Source organism: Falco rusticolus, chromosome 15, assembly GCF_015220075.1.
Source record: "Falco rusticolus isolate bFalRus1 chromosome 15, bFalRus1.pri, whole genome shotgun sequence".
Lineage (NCBI taxonomy): Eukaryota > Metazoa > Chordata > Aves > Falconiformes > Falconidae > Falco > Falco rusticolus.
In genome coordinates, this window is record NC_051201.1 from 18,774,787 (window position 1) to 18,799,689 (window position 24,903).

Genomic DNA, 24,903 nt, shown 5'->3' on the forward strand with positions numbered 1-24,903 from the left:
GAGCACCTCTGAGTAGCTTTCCAGTGGAAGCTGCTGTGCTGTGAAGATACTTGTTGCAGCGAGATGCCTTCCTGCCAGGCCAAAAGGATGTCTAAGATGACCCGGCCTGACCCCAGGTGTAGCAAAAGCCACAGAAACCCGCCAGGAATTTCTCTACCCCACCCAGCCATTTGTTCAAGCATATACCTCTACAAAAACATCTCATCTGCATTCAAAAGATAGAAAATCTACTATTCCCTTTCTAATAATTTCTAATGATTCATTGCTCTTATTAAACGTTTGCACCTTAAAGTTTGTCATTACCTGATTTTTATCTCTCTATATTGTCAACACATATTGCCTTGAAAATGTTTTGCTATGTCTGGAGTATGAAAACCATCACATAAAATCAACTGCCACATTACAGATGTAAAGATTATTTTCAGGAATGCACATTTTATTCAAGCAAGTTTGAAATGAAGTTAAAGGAGTTAGGAAGTAAACGTATAGTACCAGTTCAGAAGGTAAACTATGTTTTGTCCAACATATTTGTGGAGAACAGACATAGAAATCATGTGTTTATAATAATAAACACATGATTACGCATGGGATCCCGACAGATTCCTACTGAACGCAGCAATCACCGAAGAGCCAGGAAGTCTAGTTGAAACAAACCTATTATTTGGAGTATTTGTAAGAAAAAAGTCTGTCTGCTCTGAAACTGTATTTTGCTTTCCTTTTAGTGCTACATAAACAGTAGGACAGCCGTAACTATAGTATTTGATCATTTTAAGTGCTTCGACATAAAATGGCCTAACATTACTCATTGGCCTACAATTACTCATTGGCCTAACATATCCATGACAGCGCTCTACATAAGTTATTTTGCAATACCAGTGTAACCATGTCTTACCACTTAAGCGGGCAAGAAGATGATTAGGCAATCACAAGCATTTCATTAACTATTTTAACATTGGTACTACAATAGCCCATATTAAGATAAAAGGTTTCTATAAATTATGGGCTCTCTCAAAGAGCTGCGGAGGCTTATTTCCCCTCGGTTCACAGTCAGGAGAGACATCTGAAAGTGCTTTGGAGAAGGCCCATCACTTCTGAACCCAGCGCAGGCACCGAGTGCTCCGCCGCAGCTTCACCCTGGGCTGCCGGCACAGGGCACAGCTCCAGCACCCGGAGCCACGCCACCTTCCCGCAGGAACGGGAGCAGGGGCGAGCTGAGGGTATGGAAACCACACGGCTGGCGCTTTGCCTCCTTGTGCTGTGCACACACCACGCTGCAAGCAGCGGCCAACAAGGAGTTTGACCGCAACGTCCAGCGTTTTCTCCACATACAGCAGTACACAGCCAAGGTAACAGGCCCTGGCAGAAAAGCAATAGGTTTCAGCCTGTCACATCATACCTGCTTTTTTATGTGTCATTTTAAAATATTAGTGACTTCTAAGTTGGCACACATTCCCCAAACTCTTTGTAAGCCTTAGTCCCAAGACACACCAAGCCTCGTCTCTTCATACCGCTGTTTTTCAGATGGACAGCTGGGGGAAGAGCAGGCGCAGGCTCCGGTCTGACGGCACTGCCGTACGGCAGCGCTGCTGAGGATGAACCAGCCGGGCAGGGGGTTCCTTGCCTGCAAAGCAGCACCTTCCCCTTACACACCAGCTCCTTTCCAGACACAGTACCTTATTTTCCACCCTTACAGATGGCCCATACGAGAAGCGAGCGCATACTTGTTCATCCTTCAGCACAGGGCCAGTTAAAAGACATTGGATCCAGCCGACCTGGAGGTTCAGCCCTTTCTGCGACTGACCCGAGTCCTTTTCATCCAGCAGTGCCACGAGAGAAGACACAAGTAGCGCTGCTGCTCTCAGGTTTCTGAGGGATCAGAGAGTCTCTTGTTCTTTGTACGCCCAAGCCATCTGCGGGACGGCACCCACACTCCACGGCCTTCTTGCAAGAAGGGTCAGTGCTGAGGGAGCCATTTAGTGCACTGGTTTTACTCAGTATGCCTTCCAGTACTAGAGATCACCCATTCGGTTTTAATTGTGGCACGGGAAACAGCAGAGCTTGGATGCCTCAGCAGACTCCAGCATCTACAGATGCAGTATTGGACAGAGAAGCAGTGGGGGATGGGGTGGTCTCTCCTGCTGGAGGTGTTCTCCCCGCTTCACTAAAGGCAGCTCACCACGTGTCAAAAACAGTTCTGCTGGAGCACGCGTTGGTTGAGGCAGCCTCCTCGACAGGTAAAGCATTAACAGTGTGTCCTCTAGGTACTGGAAACACTTGTACCATTCCTGCGCCTTGACCAGATGCATTTTCCCAAAGTAGGTGTCCTGTCTCACGTACACACACTCAGATCATCTCTCTCCACACACACCGGCACACACAAGGAGTAAGTCAAAGAGCACGGGCTTAATTTATAGTATCCAGTATGTCCCTGAAATGTGAAAATTATACATGACTGAACTACACACCCAATGTTTACCACATCCTAGAGCTGTGACTGCACCTGCTGAGAAGACTGCACCACAACCAGCTCCTCAGCGACCCTCTGGTCAACACCCCCCTCCCAGATACACCGGCTGTGTGGCTGGGCTGGGCATTCCCCACCCTTTCATCCAAATGACCCAGGGTGCTAGTTAACTAATATTTGATAACACGATTAACTTCAGCTGAAGAAAGTCTGGGTGTGCTCATGGAAACAGTTCAGTTTGCTTCCCTAGCAGGGGCAATAACCTCTGGGAGAGCGAGCAAGCAAGCGTGCAGGAAGCCTCCTTTAACCAGCACAGCTGCTGACAAAGGAGGCTGCATCTCTTGCCTTCTCTGAAGTTAATCCCAGCAGTTTAAAGCAGACTTGTGAAAAAAAACCCCATGAATCTGAAGTTACTCTAAAATGCTACTCCAAGGACACATTAGTTCCACTAGAGTCAAAGTATAAGCCAGACGCAATAGGTCGAGTTCTAGTCGAAGAGATCGCAGAGAAAGTAAGAGCTAATGATTCTCAATTTGGCATAACATGACATTCCCAACAGCTTCTGTCTCTCCTTCCAGTAATTGTGTCTTGGCAGTGTACATATTAAAAAAATCATTGCACAAAAGAAATTTTCTGTTGGGAAAAAAAAAAAAAAAAGGCAAGAAAAAAGCAAAGCACTTTTCTTTGTAATGGTGTCATTCTGAAAACTAAAGACGCTTTCACTGAAAGGAAAAATACGCCGATCAAAACATGAAGGGGACAAAACCACATTCATTCCATATTTGTTTAAGAATTACTAAAAAGAAACGTTTTTGCAGGAGGCTAAGACAACAGTAATTTAGACAATAATAAATTGAGCATGGTAAGAATAACTACTCCATTGAATAAAAGAACTCTGGCAAGAAACTTTTCACATGGCGTTTAACAGACATTCAAATAAATGAATGAAGTATGCAAGTTAAATTACTTCAAAAATAAAGACTTTCCGGCGGTTTACCATAATGACAACATTGTATAGAAAGATACAAGAGCTCTTTGTAGCCTAAAAATTGTCAGTTTTATTTTACAGAGATGACTTTCAAAAGCATCTTGTCATGACAATCGAGTTTTGAGGAAAAAACAACTTGTCATTTGATAAACAGATGAAATTAACTGTCATTAAAACCACTTAAGCACTCCTCCTTCCTGTTATCCTCCTCATCTCAGCAGTAACTGGTAAGATTTCAGGGAGGCTCAGTCGTTGACGGCAGGATCTAGAAAAGAAACAATTTTGCATACAGTTATCATTCGCATTCACAGCTTCTAGTTACTGTATTTCACTAACCTGCACTTAATTGGCCTCCTTCTGCCACTGGCATGAGCACAATGGACCATCCACTTCATACAAATCACCACCCACCGCTGCAATTACACCTTACATGAAATTACTGTAGTGGTTGCATCCTGTCACGTTGGTAGTGCATACAAAGGTAACATTAACAAGGTCCTGTACTCCACCAACCACAAACTGCTAATCCCAGTCAGGGCATCAGCCAGTAGGAATCAGATGTTACTCATTACTATGCAGTTCATTACTTATGGGACACGGTTGAACTGGAAACTGGTAAAATCTTACCAGTAACTTCTGGAAAACATACCGCTTGTCCACAGAAACATGCCACCAACGTAAGTGAAGGAGCAGATGCAATAGCTGCAACAGAATTAGCAAAGAGGAAAATGACAACTCCATGTTTTCCCAAAGCCCGTTCTCCAAGATTTTGTTTGGCTAAGCAAGCAGCTTCTTTAAGAGGAAAAGAAGGCATGGACTGGTAACAGACCCGAGCCTTGCATAGCCAGACAAACTCCCGTGCATCCCTGGAAGGCTGTGTGCATGGCAACCCCACTTCCAACACACAAAGTAAGTAATCATATTCCCACACTAAAGCTACCGTGGCACACCTCCACCCTGGCAGATTTCTAGCTGGCTTTCATCTTTTCCATCTTCCACGTGCCAGGTTCCCCACACCAACTGGCCCTCGGTGACAGCTGAGTTTTTAATGCCACACAACACCTCGATGCAGACGGGTTTTGCCCTTTCTTCCACCTTTCGCTAGCCTTCGCTGCCATTTAGTCACTGCACTGACGTAATGGCCACACTTTCTTCTACTGCGCTGCAGCTGTACATCTACTGACATGACAATGGGCAGCAAGGGTCTTCGGCCCTACAGGAATGTAGCTGCCTTTTTGGGTAGCAACTCGCATCCTTTTTCATGCCGAGGACAGAGCATATGGTCCTTCAAAGAGACATCAAAATAAATATGACAGGTCAGTGCAATCATCATACCGAATGAATTCAAATGATGCCATATCTAAAGTGAAATGTGTGCACATAATAAAGATTCAAATGAACAAAAAAAAAAAAAAAAAATCCCCTACCCTTTATCCCCCTCTGAATTATTTATGAATCCTGCAACTCCAGCTGTTGCCACAAGCCCAAGGACATTACTTCATTTTGGGAATGACACTTCATATTAAAAGATAAGTTAACAAAACAAAACAAAAAAAGGACACTGTGGACCTCCTTAAAGGCCACAGTAAAGCGAAATATGTGTCTTCCCAGCATTTACAAAGGAAAATAATCAACAATCAATTCAGTTCATATTTCTCAACTTGTCTCCACAATTCCAGACACAGATTTCAACTCTCCTGCATTAAGTCAGCCATGCCTTTTTAACCATCACAGTTCAGCAAGGTTCTCAAAGCATCTTGGATCCTCCTCGTATTTTTTTAGGGTTATATCGCTCCAACAGTTCATCAAAAACCAAATGCCATCATACCAAATACTCTGCAACACTATCAGCACTCAAGTTAGTGAAAGCTTTTAGTACATCATATGGTCATTCCATGAAAACGTAAGTACTCTGCATATGTGGAATTGCTTTTGACAGTAATATAAAAATTAAAAAGAAACAACAACTTCAACATGTGTAGTTTAGGGCACAAAAAACTGGTTTCAGCTAACCATGACATTTAGATTAGCAAATTCCTCGTAGTGCTGTCTGCCCACTTCCAGACTGCTTTGATTCAGGCTCCATCACACATTAGTTCTTAAATTTCAAACAAACAAATTGAGGGGGGAAGGCTTAGCCACTAAGCATCATTTCCAACAACACATTTAAATGCCCTTCCCCCTCCCACACCCCTTCAATCAGCTCTAACAAGTTCATAATTTATCTGTACAGCAGAGAACACAGAGGCAGATTAGGTTGGGAGTGGGGTGAGGAATTAACAATTAGTTTTGGTTGCCACCTTATTTGTAGTGGAATCTGACAAATAAATAGGTATAGAGATACGAACTGTTACACAAAAATGCCCACACCATTAACGCTGCACCACCTTCCCACTACAGGAACATCCTGAGACACTGTCTTCATGTCAGGCCTGAAATGAACTGAAATGGGTCAAAACCTGCACGTCCCAAACCATGAAGGGACATACAACCCCTAAACAGCGGCCCTTCATGATTTACCAACAGCCTCCTCTCTGCCACAAAGGAAATTACTCTGCTTTTACCTGTGACCCTCATTTCTGTGTTTTCTGCTTTTACTTGTACCTAACTGAACAGCAGTTGGGTTTAGGTTCTTCTCCTACAAGATCCCAAATGCCACAAGAACTTTTAACTGATTAATGATTTGGGATTGATGTTTGTTTGGACTTGGCTGTTGGGGTTTTTTTTCTCCTCCATAGTCACTTGAAAGTGGACTAGCAACTGCAGCAGTTCTAGAACTAAAAAGAGATGTGTGAATAGACTTAAGAGCTTCCAAGGTACCACCACCAGAAATCTCTGGTATCGCCCAGAAAGCTTGCAAGCCGTTTGCCAGCTTCCTGCAGCTGAGAACGTACCATTTGCCATTAGTGCCAAGCACACAGCTCAGGCCTGAACTAGAATGTGAGGCAGGCACGTATTTAATAAGCATGCTCGTCTTTGCAAAAGGCAGCAAAGTGAGAGATGTTACCCGTCTCGCAAGTGAAACGAGCCAACAGCTCGCAAGCAGAGCCCGCTTTGGTGTAGCTGTCAGCAGCATCTCCAGCAGTATCTGCTTTTGTTCAGTTTAGTACCACTGAGCCCATGCAGTATGATTCAGGAAAAGGAGATGTAGTTAAACCAAACATTTATTTGCCCTTCAGTCTGCATCAGAACTGGCACACAGCTCTGGAAAGTCTCCTTCCTCGCTGCTGTGGGAAAGCTGACGAAAGAAGACCTTCCCTTCCCACCTCCTGCTGTTGGTCAAAGACACAAAAAGGTACAGAAAGCACAGGCAGAGAACTTGGGATGTGTAAAAGACCACTGAGCAGGAAAGTAAGGTTAACTGGTAACATTTAACAAGAACCCCAAATCCTCCTGTTGTCACCGCTATACATTTGAGGTTATCACTCTCTCCCCGCTAACAATCCTCCAATATTTTGCAAATCCCAGGTGTTGTGCAGAAACCCTCTCAAAACCACATTTACAGTTGTAACTTGCTCAAATGTTCCTCACATCACATTTTTCTGAAAATTAACAAAATAAAAACAGGAACATATCTCACATTCCAGGGTTGCCATTTAATTCTCAGTGCCACAGGTTCTCAAGTGCCTCGTGAAATACTTTCTAGCTGTGCTAAAGGAATGACATTTGGAAAAAAATCACCTGTGTGCTGATAGCAAAACATCCTTCTGAAGATTTTTCACAAGCTAGTTGGATGCAATTGAAGTCAGTCCTTCAGAAATTGAGGAAAGTCGCCTTCGTGCCCAAACATGCTCACTAAATGCTTCTGGCTATGACATTATTTCATAATTGACACATTATACACAAACACCTCAAGAAAAGATCTTTTTGTGTATGTCTGGATTACACGGCTATTTATACCCAGTGCTTCTGCAGAGCCTTCCCAATGTTGCACAACACTCTGGAATACAAATGATAAATTGATCCTTTCAGATGATAGGGGGTTTTTTAGCATTCAATATTTTTAATGTTAAAAAAATTGTACCTCAACGTGGTCTTTAATCTAATCCTTAGCCTGAACAATTGAAGTACATCCATATTAATCTATTAGATGTTTTTCCACACCACACCTATGGCACTGCATAAATTACTGTAATTTAAATGAATTACTGCTTGAAAATTCTCATTTGGTAAGAAACATGTAGTGTTACAAGGCGCTGGAAAGAAAAATGTGCAGTATGGTAACAACTTTTATAACATAGTATATCTAGCTCCTCATACACCAGCTATTCTAAATTCTTAGAGGACAAGAATATTAGACTGATCACATAGAACACACACCGGTATGTCCAAGAAGTCAGTAACATGAAATTAAATCTACAGTTTATTTAGATGCATTTCCATGCCCATATATGCAGAATCCACTTTCAAAATGCCATTAGGCTGGCTGAAGAATATTGCAAGAGACACAAACTCCAACAGTAATTCTATCTCTGCCCCGGATAACTTGCATTTTTCCCTTTAAACGTCTGATCTGCTGAAATGCATCGAAGATAGATAACTTGGGAAAGAAAAACACACAAAAAACCCCCACAAAACAAAGAGAAAAACACCCCCCTGAGTTCTTTTGTTACATTATTCTGCATATTACTACTGTTTAAGGATGGCTTGTTTAAGACTGCACGTTTCAACTACCTAACAGTAAAGAATGAAAAGCTTCTTGCTACAAGCTAAAAAGAAAGTCTTTACCATGCTCCTTGAAGAGCTCATTTTCACATTACTCAGGCTTCATTATGCTGAATCAATATTCGTTTAGTCACTGGGGTTATTGACATATTTTAAAATAAAAGTATACCCTTCAGCTACTGCACTCATTACGGGTAATTTGTCTTGTCAGGGAGCAGGGAATATTATCCCAGTCTTTCAGGGGCTGACAGCCCATGGAAATACCTCCCCTTGGTTACAACTGTAAATAATTTTAAGGTAAAATATTGAAAAATCAATGACTGTTTCCTGCAATCTGTCACAAACAAATCAATCATAATCTGCACAGCCAGAGAGTATGATTTGAAGGAGATGAGAGCAGATGTAATTCTTGGCTGGAATCTCTCATTTCAAAATCACTTCACATAATGGTGTCATCATTTAAACACTTAGCAGTCACTGCAACTGCCACTCATAACATCTAGTTGGACAAAACCGCAAGGAAGAGGAGGAGAAATGCCACTGCTGTTATATAAACAAACACTTTATTTAAATGGTTGCAACATTAGCAAATTTCACAGATATTAATAGCCAGGCTTGTCTCTCCACGGAAGTCCAAGACACCTTTCTTTCTCAATAGAAGATTGTCTATAAATCAGTCTCTCAAAACGCAAAGCGTTTAAAAAAACCGAACAAATGCACCAGGCTTCGCAAAAGGTGAGCAATAATACCTGGTACTAATACTATTTCTAAAAATACTTCAATTTCATTCACTCCAAATTGCTCATAACAGAATTACGCATCAAATTCTCAAGAGATTAAGAAAGGAGAATTGTCTGAGGTACCTTTGTCTTTTTAAGAGCAATAAGGATTTCAATGCTTCTTTGTCCTCTACATATTACATTTCACATCTAATTTTCATTAAGCACACCCCGAGTCAACTTTAGTGTAGGTAACCACGGCAGAGTACAGGGGAAAGAAAGTCATAACCTACATAAATTAACCGATAATATATTTTCATCTTGTACTCAAAGAAATTAACTGTTGTATATGGAATTACATTTGTATAAAGGATCAATTTATACATAAAGAATTAACTACTGTGCAGTCAAAATGCTATAAACTGATCTTTGTCAATGGGAATAATTTGTGTAGAACTAATCTATTTTTATAGAGCAACGCTAATGCTTGCACCGAAATTATTTCCTCATTTGTCCCCCCACCTCACCCCAGACTGCATTTCCAGCCTGACGCTACAGTGTTCGAGAGACTTCTGTGCAGATCAGCCAAGACAAAAAAGCAGCAGCCAGGCTGAAATTGTTGTGCAACTGCAACCGTGGGCCTAAGCCTGCATTCCTTGCACAAACAAAATCTGCAAAATGCTCGTGGAGTGTTTCACTCTGGAGTCTGTAATTTGAGCTCTTAATCTTTAATGTGCAAAGCCCGTTATCACATATTCATTTTAATCACATTAACCTTACCAACTCATATTTCTGAATATTTCTCTCACAACTGTGAAACTAAGAAAAAAAATGCAATCAAAAAGATGAAATTATTTTCTCCTCTCTTGCAAAAAAAAAAAAAATTAAAAATCCCTTAATACTGTTTTTAAAAGTGAAAGAATAGGGCGTATTGTACATCCAAGTAAACCACTCCAAGGTTTGCCTTCCTTTTTAAAGCAGCCTTTAAGTCTCTTTATCTTCTGCATGGAGAACACACACCTCTAACTCTTTATTGATACACATCAAAACCACTATTGTTTGTAGCAGCTGGACAAATTCTCTTCCTTAGCAAAATAAACTATTAAAAAACAGAAACTGAAGTCTTAGCCCTGAAGAAACAGTTACTGCCTCAGAGGCTAAGTGCATGCAGGAAAACTGCAAATACCAGCCGTGAGGTGAATCAGCTTATCCTGGGGAAAGGCCACTATTGTGAAAGGAAGCGGGAGGAGGCAGAGGGTAGAGCAGCTCCTAGAAATGAGTTGCAGTACCTCACTTTTTCCCTGGATGAGATCTATAATGAAGCTATCCGACAGAGAGACAGCCTCGGGCTCATCAGCCCTTTTAAATCTCCTCCCTGGCCAACCGACACTCACAGAGGGAAGACCCTGCTTACCACATTAAGCCATCGCGGGAGGGGGAAGCGGTGTGCCGTACTGAACGCGTCGGCATCTTCCCCCAGTGCCATTCCCCTGAGCCAGGTTGTTATTTCTCGTGACAATCACCTAATTAGGTGGGTCAAGAATCACAGAAGATGGAAGAGATCCATTTTTCCTACATGCCAGTTCTCCTATTTGTAAAAACGCAGGCAAGGACTCTTCCCCTCCATTGTAAGGCACTTAATAAACGTTAATAATAATTAAGTCAGTCACATCTCCCAGACAACACTGTCAGATCTTTTCTTGCAATATTTGAGAACCATTAGGCTCAGGAGGGAGCTCCCACAAGTTCCGCACAGAAAAAAAGACTCGCAAATTCCGTCCTCGGATGCAAGAGGTCACGGAGGGCTGCGCCACAGCAGACATTTTGCAACCGCTCCCTGACAAGGGAAGCCCTGAGAAGAAAGAGCAGCACATGCTGCGGCACCACAGATGTGTCCGGAGGGTTCATGGGTCAGCACGAGGAGTGCTATTTTCTGCTGGACAAAGCAGTGAGATGCTCTAACAGCTAAGAGGACTGTGAAGTCTTTCTGTTAAGAAGTTGAACTAGCTTCAGTTTCTTGGATGAAAAGGTATTTGTCTTCATTCCCTCTTTCTCAAGACAAAAGAACTACGGGTTATGGAAAGAGCCGACGAAAGAAAAGACGCTTAAAAAAGCTAGTAACATTTTCTCTAGTACTCACCTTCTCAGTTTACTGCTCTCACTCATAACCTTAACTTAAGCCACTAGTATATGTTCATTTATTTAATGCATCTCCATCTGATCACTGAACAATAAAGAAGTGCAATATTACATCATGCGATATTACTGATATTACACCACTATCAATACTCTACCTAATGAAGTTTTTAAAGTCTCCATGTTTGGGCGTTACAGAAAGAAGAAGAATCCTGCTTTGAAATAGCTCCTGCCTTCCAGCTCTGTGCTTCCCTTCTTCAGCATTGCTTAGGCCAGCCTCACTGAGCTCATCTGGAGAGGGCAAAAAGAAAAAAAGAGCATACTTACTGGAATATTTGTCACCCGCACCACACTATTTTCTCAACAGAAACAGGGGTAAAGCTGCCGTTTCTGGAAACACAAATTCTGCATTTTGTTAAGAGACAGAACCCAGTCACACAAAGGGAAGTGCCACTACTGTAATGCCTCACTTTATGAATCAAAACATACCCAAAACAAATTACTTACCATTAGCTCTGAATAGGACTCCATATGGCTAACAAGAGCTGCAAGCCCAGACGCATTCTGGCTTTGTATGAGGTCCCCTCCTATACTCAAGCATGTACAGGACAGGACAGGCTGCTGGACTCATTTTCCCCATCGTGGACCTCTCTGCTTCTTCTCTTGGGTGCATTCTAAAAGGCAAAAAAAAGCACAGACTGAGAACAGGGAAATGGAATGAAAAGGTAGTTTTTGTCCTAATTTAGACAACATGTTTCTCTTACATACAAGGATCACGGACTGAGCGATGCGAGGGTTTCTTCACCCACTGACCTAGCGCATCTGATAAATCCCACAGACACTCCGTTAGCACCACATCCCACTGGACGGTGGTCAACTCCGCATTTTCTAAGAGGTGCACCACAAACAGGCACCTATGGAAACTAAAGATCTGTGAAATATGGAAATGTAACGGCATTTACCTAATGAATAATAGTATATTACAGAATAATCTAGAATAGAATAATGAGTAATAGCATTAATAACTTGCTTCTGCTCAGAAGCACAACAGTCTAACAAATTATAGGAGTATGGACACCAACTGGAATCTGAACGTTTCAGAGAAAAGCAGAGGGCTCCAGTTCGGTAAACAGCAGCACAGAGGTTACATGAACAAATCTAGGTCACAGGATGTGCCAGAAACTGAATGAGGAAACAAGCCCAAGGTTCGAGACTCTTTAGTCCCTTCCCTACTACCAAGTATTCCCATCACCTTCTTAGCCAGTATAAAAGCCTCTTGGCCATTCTGCAGCCTCCTCTCAGACAACTATCTGGATGATCTTGGTTTAAGTTTTACTTAGGGACACAGTAACACGGTCTATACCACAGAGAATATTAGCTGAATTTGAACTGAAGCCAGAAATTAAATACTGAAATAAACTTAAGAAAAAGCAAAGAGAGAAAAAAAATCCTTAAAAATAACTTTTCAAACCTAGGCTCTACAGAGCTGTCCTCTTCCCAAGAGACATCCATGGAACCTGATGCCTACAGAAGCTGGGAGAGGATAAGGTCCTCCCTAGACAACAGCCAGGAAGCCAGCACAAAGTAATTCTTGCACCGTCAATATTATAAAGAAGTTGTAGGCACCTTTTTATAATGACAGAGTATTCTTAATAAAAGCTTCAAGCAGGTTTTATAGCTGCATATTATCCAATGAAACCAGTAATAAACAGCACTGTAGCATTATTTAGTGCAACTCCAATACGCCAAGAGTCGCAACCTCAGTTTTATTTATCACACAGGCTAAAATGTTACTTCTTGGCTTTACGGTAGCAGCCAAGCCTGCAGCGATTTTCTCCCAGCACACTGCCATCTGGATATTGATACTTTGCTACAGGATATGAAAGAAGAGCATAGTTACTTAATACAGCTTAATTGAAAACAGAGGACCTATGTATTATACCATGCATTATCCTACACAGAATTAAATCTGAAGGGCATGAAAAGTTCTATAGATGTCAGCAGAGAATATTTCAGATGTAAATGCTGGGTTCTTGATCTGTGATAGCAAAGCTGAGAAATACTGTGAAAAAGACGTGCTTATTAAAGGAGAAGCTAGTTTTTGCTCTGTTTGGGGGGCGGGGGGGGAGGAGCTCAGGAAGATGCATCTCCTTTGGGAAGAGTAGGAGAGTGATCAGTCATGAGTTTATTAGTATAGTAAACTCTTAGTTACGATGATCCACATTCACCTTGAAAGGTCTGACTGGCTTGTTTTTCCCTTAAACAATGATTTATGGGGGTGGGGGGGAGATAATGATTCTGGCTCTACAAACACATTCACTTTAACCTGCAGAAAACAGCTTCAAGAATCATTCACATCTGCATTATCCATATTAAGGAACAGAAACTAAAAGGCTCTAATGTTAACAAAAATCATAAATTATGAATGTTAAAAAAAAATAATCTTTGGGTGTAAGACTAGAAAGGCTACCTGGCTTTACGTTTCTCCTCAGAGGTAATGCCAAGCCCCAGCGAATACCGGCCAGCAGGACTGCAAATATATCTAAGTAGATAAAGCACAAACCCTTTTGAACACAACACTGCTATTTAACGGCACGCACCCCTGACACCCACACTGGAGGCCAGATTCCAGCTACGGGAGCCCCCACCAAACTGCAGCACCTGCAGTCGAAAGGGAGTTTGCCACCGTATGGAAAGCCACAGGCAGGGGCACATGCACATCCCACAACATGACACGGGGAGCCACGGCCACCCGTCCCACCAGGGTGCTCCCCTCTCACAGCAAGGAGCCGACTAACGGTAGATGTAACTTGCTTTAAGTGGAAAAGTTGTTTAGTCGTGAAAAGGAGCAGGTTTTCTTTTTTTCTCTTGAAGTCAACTATTAGGAGAGTCTATTTTTTTGTGTATGCCTGTGGAACTGTAAGCAAAAGAAACCCTAAAGACATTCTTAACTTAGCCCATATCATGCCAACAAATTCAAGCAAATCATGCCATTTAAGTTAATTACAGGAAACTTCAAGGAAACTGAAATACAGTTTCAGGTTCTCCCATGATACTGTCAAGATCTTTGGAGTTACATGTTCAATACAATAACTACATGCTTAAAAGGCTTGCCAGCTGCACTTCTGTGCATGGTTTTATTCCACACACTAAACAGGTTTGCTGATGCAATTTAAAAAAGGACCAAGACTGAAAATCAGGTTTCTTCCAGCAGACAAAAAGTGGTTTTTTTCATAGAAAGGCTTGCTGAGAAAAACAAAAGACTGCCTAAGCTACCTAATATCCAGTTGCCAGAGAAGAAGAGTTATTCTAGGTGTTTGCAAGTTGACACTTGGGTGTCAGACCACGAACACAAAGAGTGCTAACAAGTAGAGTCTTGGGCAAAGTAAGTGCAGGTAGAAGAAACAAGAAAGAAGTTAAGGGTGTCTTGCAGAGCTCCTCCCGACATCATTCACCTAAGCTAAAAGCCACAAAACACGGCACTTCCACTGCGAGTACTGACCCTGTAAGTCCCCCGCACTTCACCTTAGGGCAGCCAGCAGCAGCACGCACACAAGCATCTGCAGGAAAACACCCTGAAGTTTTTCTGCCGGTGCTTCAGCCAAGATTTTACATGCGTTGTTTTAGCTGTTGCTCAGCTAATAATATATTCATTTAACATAGAAAAACACAAGCCCCTCCTTCTTCTTTGCGCACTAGTCTTACTTCCATAGTAGTGCAAAGGTGAGAGAAGGCAATTTTTTTCTCTTCACACTTGACTAAAAAGATAAATATTCACATATATTTATTTTGTTCTGTTATTAGCGTGAGTTGTTAATACTTTTAAACACACTGTATAAAACATCTCTTAGCAGATGTTTCCAGCAGCAACTTCCACCACCGGCTGAGTCTTAGTATTTTGTTTATGCTTTGAACAGAGCACAGTATCTGGGTGGGGTATTTTTAATTTTTTTGTTTGTTTGTTTAAAAAAAGAGGATTCCCTTTAACATCACATACAGATCTCTTGGTAATATATCCACAAATTGAAGTGGAGAAACAAATTATTCAGTAAGCGTCTAAGGTCAGGTATTCTGATAAAGAAATATCACAAAGGTTTTGAGAAAACAGCCTCCTTCTCATCTACCCCTGTAAAAGAAAAAAAAAAAAAGTTGAAATGATCTTCTAATGCATCTCCCTTCATAATTCATGCTGAAAGATGACATTTTCTCAGGATCTTAATTAAGATAATGATGAACACCTGTGTCGGCATTCTTTGGCAAGACAGCATTATCCATCATAATCTTTTAAGTACTCTCAAAAAAACCCAACAAAATCATATGACGGAACCAATCTGTTGCCTCTCCCCTTGCACTAAGTTTTACATCTCAGACACATACAAGAACGATTAGATCTTTAAAGACGGCAATAAAAGCAGGATCGTTAGATTTTAAAGTTTCAACAGAAAGTAGCTATTAAAGTAATTAAATTAAGGTGTATCATATCCAAGACACCCAAGTTTAACTCCATCCACTACAAGCCACCTGCAACCAAACCACTTACAGTTAAGAGCCTACCAACGGCTGTACAGAAAATAGTTTGCTGTTATTTTCAAGATTACCCTGCCTCTTTTTCCCCCGCCCAGAAAGAAAATACTCACAGCTGATCCCTATTACACATTCATGCACAGATTTATTAAGCTATTTGACACTGTACCACATATATTTGCACACCCTAAATGAAATTATGCAAATGAAACCCGTGTAGAAAAACAAACATGCAAGTTCAAATATTGCTACATTTTGGGTCACCACATTTTGTGCAGTCATCTTAAATCCAAGTTCCTCTCCCGTCAAAAACCCTACTGGAGTCCGGCTACTAGAGTAAACAAAGACCATTTTAAACAGCTTTGCAGGACTGGCCCATCAGGCTGAAGGCTATAAAAATAGCGACTTTAATTATGTATTTATACAAGCTGAATTTAAATTCACGAGCCTTAATTTAAATAAAACAAAGAACGAAGAGCCAGCCTGTGAATCCTGCCCATCGTTAAGCAAGAAGTGAATGGTAAACGTTTCTTCTGTTGCATTAACAATTTAGCTTCCAAGAAATTATGACAAAAACATATAAAGCACAGAATTTTAATATCAACTCACACTTCTATCATTTCACTGGCAGCCGCAAAGCAGGCAAACACCAGATACTCATCCATACTTTTGAAAGTACGTATCTTCGGTGAAAATGAAGAGAAGCAGCAATGCATCCTCAAGCCCCACATTTGTTAGCAGAACTGACAGAACCACATAAACAAGAGTCTTGAAACAAACTCCTTATTTCTCTTTGATGAAAGGGCTGAAAAGTCCTGCAAAGCAGATTAGTCTTAGGCTTTCACATTTCAACATGCTTCTATCGGAGGAAAAAGTTGCTGTGACTTGTCATTCAGCAGAGCTATCAACGTGCAAATAAAGCAGAAAATAGAGACATCCTTAAGAAAGGAGCCTCAAATTTGATACAAAGCGAAGGTGACAACCACACCAATAGAACTATAAACTAAATGTTTCAATATCTTGAAGAATTATCTACAGTTCTTTTAAAAACTGCAAAGGATATAAGAGTGGCATAATGTAGTGAGAATGTCGGTTTGATAGACACTTAGAACCCCGATGGCAGAGGACCTATCGCTACCATTTATTAATCAGCTCTGGTATTATGTTGCAAGGCATGAAAGTATGCATGAACTCACCCCGCTTTCCAAAATGTACGCCTACAGAAGCAAGATTAGCAGAACATCAGAAATCAAGAGGGTAATTTTACATGACATTAACCTTACCTCCTCCTCAAAAAAGTCAGATGCCATGGGAAGATAGATGGTTAAAATTTCTGCTTCTCCCTACAAAGAAACACGCAAGGAAAAGCGGTTACTCATTCGGCTCACATATAGAATGAATGTTAAATGTATAAAACTTTACCAGATGATATCTCACTCCTCGAACAAGGGCTGTTGTCAGAGGATTATGACAGAAGCGCTTTTGAGTGGGGGGAAAAAAAAACAAAAACGCGGCGCTTTGGAGCGATAGCGAAAATTAACCCAGGGACCCGTATCGGTGACACCCGCCGCTGAAAACTGATGAAAGTGCACACCTGTGTGGAGTGAGCGTGTAAGGCTGCGGGCCGGCCGCTCCCCGGGCAGCGCCCCGGCCGAGCCACCGCTCAGCGCCGCGCAGCGCAAACAACGGGCCCGCCGGTGGAGAGCCGGGGGCGGCGGTCAGCGCCCGGCGGGGCAGCACCGAGGGTGCCCACACCCGCTCGCCGCGCTTCCCGGCACCGCTCCCGCCGGCGCCGCCTGCCTGCGGGGCCCGCAGCGGCCCCGGCCCCGCCGCCCCGGAGCGCCCGCACCCGCCGGGCCCGCGCAGCCGGTAGCAGGCGGCCCGCGCGCAGAGCAGCGCCGGCAGGGGGCGCCCCAGCGCGGCGGGGGCAGCGCCGCCACAGCGCCCCGACGTCCCGCCGCGCGGCGGGGCACGCTGCCGCCCCGCGTCCTCACCTCGCCGGCCCGGCCCGCGGCCGCCACGGGCTGGGCTGAGCCGGGCCAAGCCGGGCCGGGGCCGAGCCGGGCCGGGGCCGCCTCGGCCCGCAGCGCCTCCGCGCGCCGTCCTGTCAGCGCCGCCTCCGGACTCCCCAGCAACCGCGCAGCGCGCCGCCACCGCCCCTCCACACCCCCGCCTCCCCACGCTGATGGACAGCTCCCCACACCAATAGAAGAAGGGGAGGACCCACCGCCGGCAGCAGGACAGCCAATCATGAGCCGGGAGGGGCGGGGGCGGGAGCTGCGCGGCCGCGGCCTGCTGGGTAGTGTAGTATGGGCCGTGCCTGCCCCGCCGCCGCCGGCCCCCCCGTCCTGCCGGCACCCCCCGACGGCGCGGGCGGAGCGGGCCCGGCCCGGCCCGCCGGACCCGGAGCGGGGTACACGAGCAAGGCTCAGCCCGTGCCCCGCCGTGTGGCCGGGGTGCCGCGGCCGCCGGGACGGGGCCCGGGAGGGAGGGAGGGAGGGAGGGAGAGGGGCGGTGTCGGTGTCGGTGTCGCCGTCGCCTCCTCGGCGACCCGGGGAGCTCCCGCCCCGGCCTGCCCGTTTTAAATCACACCCCGGCTCCTCGCGTTTCCGCGTCCGTCCCGCTAGGGCCAGCGGCGAGAGGAATTAGGGCCGGGAGATGCAAAAGTACAAGATAAAAAATAATAAATAAGATAAATCTAATTAAGTCACGCCCGCTCCCCCCCCACACATACACCCCCGGGAACGGCACGGCGGGGGCGAGGCGGGGCCGGCCCGCGGGTGGCCGGGGGCGCGGAGCCGCGGCGGCGGGCAGGGGCGGTGGGAGCAGCGCCTTGCCTCAGCCGCGAGGGAAAACAAGCGAGAAGGGAATAAATCGGGATATGTTCCTGTTGGGAAATATATCTGGTTGAATCAAAGGAGATTACATCTCCTTGATCGGCGGGGATTTATCCCGGTTCATATGGTTTTAATCTGCTTTCGCCTCGACCCTTTTATGAGCCGGGGAGGGGGAGGATGCCCGGTGTATTCTTGAGATCCGCAGGCAAAACCCTCACGCTGAACGATTTCTGCAGACCCATCTCCGCTCCCCCCGCACCCACCCCCCCACCCCCCCTCCGGATTCCCCTTCTCCCGGGACTGGTGCTGGGAAAGACTAAATCCCCCCCCGCCCCCGCCCCGCTCACGGCCCCCGAGCCCCTCCGCGATGCCAAACCCCACTCCTCGCCGGACCCCCCCGCCGCAGCTCCGGGCCCCCCCCGTCGCAGCTCCGCTTGCACAGCCGCCGCAACAGGTCCGGCCCCGCCGCGGCCTCCGCCCCGACGGCGCGGCCCGGCCGTGCATCCCAACGCTGCCGGATCGGGCCGGGCTGCGGCGCTTCCCCGCCGAGAATCGCCTTTTTTTTGTTTAGAAAAGAAAAACTAACACCGCCACACACACCCCGTATATTCCACCTCCAGTGATTTAGTGGAGGAGGGGCAGGGGCAGAGAGCGAGAGGAGGGGTGGCTGCGCAGAGGGGGGAGCCGGGCGGCTAATAAATCTTATTAAATATCTATTTTTTTTTCATATACTGATTGGCTTGCATTCCGGCGCAGCGCGGCTCCGCACGGTATTTAGCACATGCAGAAAGTTGGAGCCGATCTTAAATGGCTTGGAGGTGACTGCAATCCAGGAGCCGGCGCACTTGAGCCTCTGAGCGCTGGGGAGGGCCGAGGGAAGCGCGGAGCCCTCCCGCTGGTTGGGCCCGGCCGCGGCAGCCCAGCGGGGTCCTGCCAGTCCTTCCACTGACAACACCCCGCGAAGGAGGAGCCTCGCCGGGCCGCGCAGAAGGCGTCAGGAGCTGCAATTTCTAACTTAGCATCTTGGCAGGACCCTTCGGAAAGCGAGAGCGAGGAGGAAGGGGGGGGAAAAAAAAAGCCCCCTGGTGCAAGGGGGGGAGAGAGAGAGAGAGAGAGGGGAGAGGGGGAAGAAAAAAAAAAAAAAAGAGGGGGAAGCGAGGGGGGGAGAAAAAGGAGGCAGCGGTGCCAGGCTGCAGGCGAGCGCGGAGCAGCAGCCCCGGCGCAGAGCAAGGTGCCGCCGCTGCCCAGCTGGCGAGGGCGGAGAGGCGCCCGCGAAGCCCCGGCCGCAGCGGCCCCAGCCCGGCAGCGCGGCGGATCCCTCCCGGCGCCTTGGGCTCCCGGGTGTATGTGTGCGCCTGGCCATGTCGTATCCTCAGGGTTACTTGTACCAGCCGTCAGCGTCCTTGGCTCTCTACTCCTGCCCGGCGTACAGCACCAGCGTGATCTCCGGACCCCGGACCGATGAACTTGGGAGATCTTCTTCGGGCTCCGCTTTTTCCCCTTATGCCGGATCTACCGCCTTTACCGCCCCTTCCCCGGGTTACAACTCCCACCTCCAGTACGGCACCGACCCGGCCGCCGCCGCCGCCGCCGCCTTCACTTCCTACGTGGTAAGAGCAGCCCCGGCCAGCCGGCACCGCGCCGGGCACGGCGGCATCCCGCGGGCGCCCGCCCCCCTGCACCCCCCCGGGCCTGCTTGTTATTCCCATTTTATTTTTGAGATACCGGGGACAAAGGGAGCGCGGCTCCCCGCCTCGCCGCCCAACTTTCCCGCACCGCCCCGCGCTGCCGCACACTGTTGCTGGCGGCCGCGGAGGGCAGGCCGGGCGCGGGGGAGCCGCCGGCACGGCCCGTCTCTGGCGGGGACCGATCGTATTCCCTCCAAAAGGAGAAAAAAAAAAGCTTTTTTTTTTTTAATAATAAACAGCAATAGTAATTCCGCAACAATTAGCTTGTGTGATTGAAAAGGGAATGAACCCAGCAGCGGCAAGGCGATGGGAGAATCATCGGGCGATAACCCAGGCAACTTTCCCCTGCGCGGCGATAATTAGGCTGCTTAAATATTGCAGAGCTCTAATCCCGTGGCTGCGAGCTGCTCCGCGGCCGCTGCGCGGAGAAGGGCAGGGAAAGGCACGGCACTGCGCCGCCGTGCGCGCCTGCGGGGCACCGCGGGCCGGCCCGGGGCATCCCCGCCGCAGCGCGGGGGCCGCCGCTCCCCCCAAAACCCGGCGAGTTTGCTCAGCTTCTCCCCTCTACTCAGCTGGACGCAGAGTTTCACGGTTTCTTCTTTCCTTTTTTTTTTGTCTTTCCTTCTTTGCTTTTCTCTTTTCCTTTTTCTTTCCTCTTTCCTTTCCCCCTTTTTTCCTCTTTTTTTCTTTTCTCAGCTTCTCTCCTCTTTTCTGTTCTTCCCCTTACATTTTTTTTTTCCTCCTCCCGCCCTGGCCTGGCAGAGGAGCGGCCCGGCCCGGCCCGGCCTCCTGAGCCCGGCAGGTTGCCCGCCGCGATCGCAGCGCGGTAGGAAGGGAAGGGGAGGAAGGGAAGGGGAGGAAGGGAAGAGTTCCCCCGCCGCTGTCCGCCCCCACGCCGCGCTGCCCACTTGCTTTTCCCCGCCTGTATTTGGGGGAGAGGCGCTGGATGGCTGCGGGCGGCCGGTGGCCTCCCGGGGCGGCTGCCGCGAGCCCCCGGGCCCTTCCCCGCCCGTTCTCCCGCGAAGGAGCCGGGGGAGAAGCCGGGCAGGGCCCCGCGCCGGGGCAGAGGCGGCGGGGCAAGGGCGGGGGCCGCGGGCAGGCCCTGTCGCTGCCCTTGCCGTGTCATTGCCGCCCCGCGGCCGCCTGACCTGGCCCCGCCGGGCCGCTCTCCCCTCTCTCCCCAGGGCTCGCCCTACGACCACACGCCGGGCATGGCCGGCTCCCTGGGGTACCACCCGTACGCGGCGCCGCTCGGCTCCTACCCCTACGGGGACCCCGCGTACCGCAAGAACGCGACGCGGGACGCCACGGCCACCCTCAAGGCCTGGCTCAACGAGCACCGGAAAAACCCCTACCCCACCAAGGGCGAGAAGATCATGCTGGCCATCATCACCAAAATGACCCTCACCCAGGTCTCCACCTGGTTCGCCAACGCGCGGCGGCGGCTCAAAAAGGAGAACAAAATGACCTGGACCCCGCGGAACCGCAGTGAGGACGAGGAGGAAGGAGAACATCGACCTGGAGAAGACGACGAGGACGAGCCCCAGAAACTGGAGGACAAGGGGGACCCCGGGACGCCGGACCAGTAGGACAGAAGCTCGGCCGGGCCCCCGCGGCCGCGCCCTCGGGTCGCCCCCGGCCCGGGGCGGCCGGGCCCCCGCGGCGGGCGGCGGGGCGGGGGGAGCCGGAGGGCCGCGCTGCGGCCTGGCGGCGCGGCTGGCTAGCCGAGGGGGGGGGTTGTGCGCTGGAAGGGGGGGGGGCGGCAGAGCGGGTGGGCGGGTTTGGGGGCGAGGGCGAGCCGAGAGCTGCCCCCACCCCTCTTCTTCCCACCCCCCCCCAGAGCGGCGGATCCCAAAGCTGCGCCGGGCTGCGAGCGCCTCCAGGAGCTCCCCCGGCCCCGGGAGGCCGAGGCCGGCCTCAGCGACTCGGATTGCAAGAGCCGGCGGAGGAGCGGCTCGACGGGCCGCTTCGCCCCCCACAAGGCGCCCGGCGCTTCCCCGCTGGGGCCGTGCCACGGCGGGCCGCGGGCTGCCGCGGAGGCGCGGAGGAGCCCCCGCCGTACCGCCCGCCCTCCGCCGCCGCCGGGCCGCGCGCCACGCCGCACCTGCACCCGCTGCTGCCCGCCGCCACCGGCGCCTCCGGTCATCCACCTCGCCGCAGCAGGCGGCCCCTCGCCAAGCCCAAGCTCTGGTCGCTGGCCGAGATCGCCACCTCGGCGGACAAGGCGAAGGAGGCTTGGCGGCTGAGGCTGGCGCCCCCCGGGCCCCGCCGTGCTGGGCGGCGGCGGCCCGTCGCGCTCGCCGCCGCGGCCGCGCTCGCCGGCGGCACAGTGCCCCTTCCCCAACGGGGCGGTCCTGCCGCGGCCGCTCTACTACACGGCGCCCTTCTACCCCGGTTACACGAACTACGGCTCCTTCGGGGCCCTGCACGGGCACCCGCCGGCGGCCCCGCCGCCGCCGCCCCCGGCGCCCACTTCAATGGATTAACCAGACTGTCCTCAGCAGAGCCGAGAGCCTGGCTAAAGACACTAAAATGATCAGGAGCCAGTCCCAAGTAGACCTTTGCAAAGACTCACCTGACGAAGCTGAAGAAAGGTATGTCCAACATTTAATATCGGCTTCTCCTCCTTACCCCCTCCTGGGACCGTGGTTTTTGTTCTTTTATATATTTTTTTTAATTTATTGAGAGAAATAATAAATTGCTCTGGCAGTTAATTTTTCCACTACCAAAAGAAAAGCAAAACAAACAAACAGAAAAAGACCAGCTGCCCCCTCCCGCCCAGCACCCCCTGCAAAAGTTTATAGAGTCTATTGGAAATGGCGTGGTGGAAGCCACGCAGAAATGTCTTAAACCAAGTGAAAAGCAAAACGAGGACACGCTCTCCCTCTCACACACCAAAGAAGAAAGATTTGTATTAAATCTTATTCTGTATATTTAATGTAGCTTTTTGTATTTAAATTGATATACAGTATCTTTGAAAGTAAATTATGAAATCAAGGACACCTGTACAGGCATTAATGTTGTTTTCGTATATAAATATATACATTTCTGTGTCTTTTTCCGAATTGTTTCATAGTTTAAAATATATATAGACAAGTTTAATTTAATTTTTTATGCCTATTGGGTTTTTTTCCTGGGTGTGAGCTAAACTATAATGGGGAAAAAAAAAAAAAAGGAAAATAGGTTATACTTATTAGATACAAAAACCTGCAGCCGCCTTTGTAAAATGCAAATATTTAATTAAAAGAGATTTTTAACAGAATCAAAACCACTCTTTTTTTGCAACGGGCAGAGATGTGCATAGCTGCGGAAAAAAAATTTACACGTTTTAAAAAGAGACGCGGGGGCTCCATTTAGGACCTTACAGTAGCACCTGAAGCCTTTTTCCAAAAGGATTGAGGATTTCTCACGGGTCGGGCAGCGGCGGGAGCCGCCCGCGGGGCCGGGGAGAGGCGAGCGGCGGCGGGACAGGGCCGGGACCGGGAGCGGGGGGGCCGCCGCCGGCGGAGGTAGGGGCTTAAACCAGGCCGTGCACAAAGGCACTTGTTAGAAACACCAAATCGAAGCGCGGTCCCATCTTTTAACCTAATTACTTCCAATCAGTGTCGTGTTTTATGCAAAGCAATCAGCTGGTGAACTTGGCTAATGAGTTCGATTTTCTGCCAGATTTAGCCCGCGCCGCCGGTGCCGCGGTGCAGCGGCCGGGCCCGGGGACGGGGACTGCGCCGGCACAGGCACCCGCGGCGGCGGGGACGCCCCGGCCCCTTCGCCCCCTCCCCGCCCCCGGGCGTTTTGCAACCGCTGCCCCCGGCCCGCGGGACGGCGCGGTGTGGGCGGCATCCGCGGCCGCGCAGCCCCGCGCTGGGCCGGCCGCGGGCGCGGTGCTTCCCGGCGCTGGCAGGTAGGTGTCACACTCGGCCCGAGTTTGGCTCCCGCCGCCCGCTCGGCGGTGCGGGAGCCCCGCGGGGCCGCCGCGCTCCGCTCCGCGCCCGCGGGGGAAGGGGGGGGGCGGTGGGGCCGCGGCCGCCGGGGCGGAGGACGGGGCGCCCCCGGCCACCAGCCGTCCCCTGCGGACGGGGCGCGCCCCGTGCCCACTCTGCGCGTTCCCGCTGCTCCGCAGCCCCAGCCGGGGGAGAGCGGGGCCCTGCTCAAGCGAGGGGCTCCCCAGCGGAACCTGGGAGCAAAGCGCGGGTGCGGTGATCCGCGCAGCCCGGGTCCCCTCCCAGCTGTCCCGGCACCGGGGACGGGATTTTTCCCCCGTTCCGATCGGATTTTGTGGGTGTCAGTCGTACGCCGGCGCATTGCCGCTGGTAACGTGATGGGAATTTCGCCGGGACCGCCGGAGCTGCTGCCGAGACACCCCTCCGTTTTGTTTGGTGTTGTTTTTTTTTTCCTTTACGAGCCAGATAATTATTTTTGTAATCTCCTCAACTTTGTCAAGCCATTTATTAGCTGTAACAGGTTTATTCATGCATATTTACATTTTACGGATTTTAAATAGTAGTTTGTATTTTATGTTTTAAAGATGCAGTCCATGTTCACTTGGTTATACGATCTTTGTAGATAATCTGGTTTAAAATCAAAATCGTTTCAAGCTGAATGGTAAAGAATCAAATATTCCTGGGATAATAGTCTGTTATTTTGTCACTTTATAAATTATAAATGAAGTTTTTAAAAATGCTCGAATTCCTCGGTTGGATCTTTTCTTTCCAGTCGGGGGGACCTGCAGGAAGGCGTATTTTTCGCGCAGCAGCGCGGTGTGTGGGACTCACCTGCCTTGTCCAAAACGGGAGAAAGTTCGCACGGCGAGGGGCAGGGGCAGGGCTGGCCCGCTCCGTCGGGCGGGGCTGAAGGCAAAGCCCCGCGGGTCGCCCCCGGCCCG

General features: G+C 48.9%; 1 protein-coding gene and 1 long non-coding RNA gene across 8 annotated transcripts in view; one reads left to right on the forward strand and one right to left on the reverse strand.

Annotated features, from left to right (window-relative positions):
• Nucleotides 1-415: 415 nt before the first annotated feature.
• LOC119157794 overlaps nt 416-24,903 on the reverse strand; it is a 786,943-nt gene continuing 762,455 nt past the window's right edge. For 3 of the 7 annotated variants that reach the window (XR_005107670.1, XR_005107668.1, XR_005107669.1), the window contains 3 exons: nt 16,780-16,839; nt 11,480-11,646; nt 416-11,263 (listed from right to left, as the gene is read on the reverse strand). This is a non-coding gene — a long non-coding RNA (uncharacterized LOC119157794). Of the gene's footprint in view, nt 11,264-11,479; nt 11,647-13,442; nt 13,515-16,779; nt 16,840-24,903 lie in introns of all 7 variants that reach the window. The other 4 variants (XR_005107674.1, XR_005107672.1, XR_005107673.1 and 1 more) reach the window with 4 other exon arrangements.
• Nucleotides 19,477-23,283, forward strand: IRX5 (iroquois homeobox 5). The gene is made up of 3 exons (XM_037409079.1): nt 19,477-19,943; nt 21,206-21,607; nt 21,861-23,283. The coding sequence occupies exons 1-3, from the start codon at nt 19,695-19,697 to the stop codon at nt 22,704-22,706; spliced, it is 1,497 nt and encodes a 498-aa protein (XP_037264976.1). The 5' UTR covers nt 19,477-19,694; the 3' UTR covers nt 22,707-23,283.

Coding starts and splice junctions, on each gene's coding strand:
- IRX5 (XM_037409079.1), top strand. CDS start 19,695: ATGTCGTATCCTCAGGGTTACTTGTACCAGCCGTCAGCGTCCTTGGCT. Junction 19,944..21,205: donor CCGCCTTCACTTCCTACGTG/GTAAGAGCAGCC, acceptor CTCTCTCCCCAG/GGCTCGCCCTACGACCACAC. Junction 21,608..21,860: donor ACCCCGGGACGCCGGACCAG/TAGGACAGAAGC, acceptor CACCCCCCCCCA/GAGCGGCGGATCCCAAAGCT.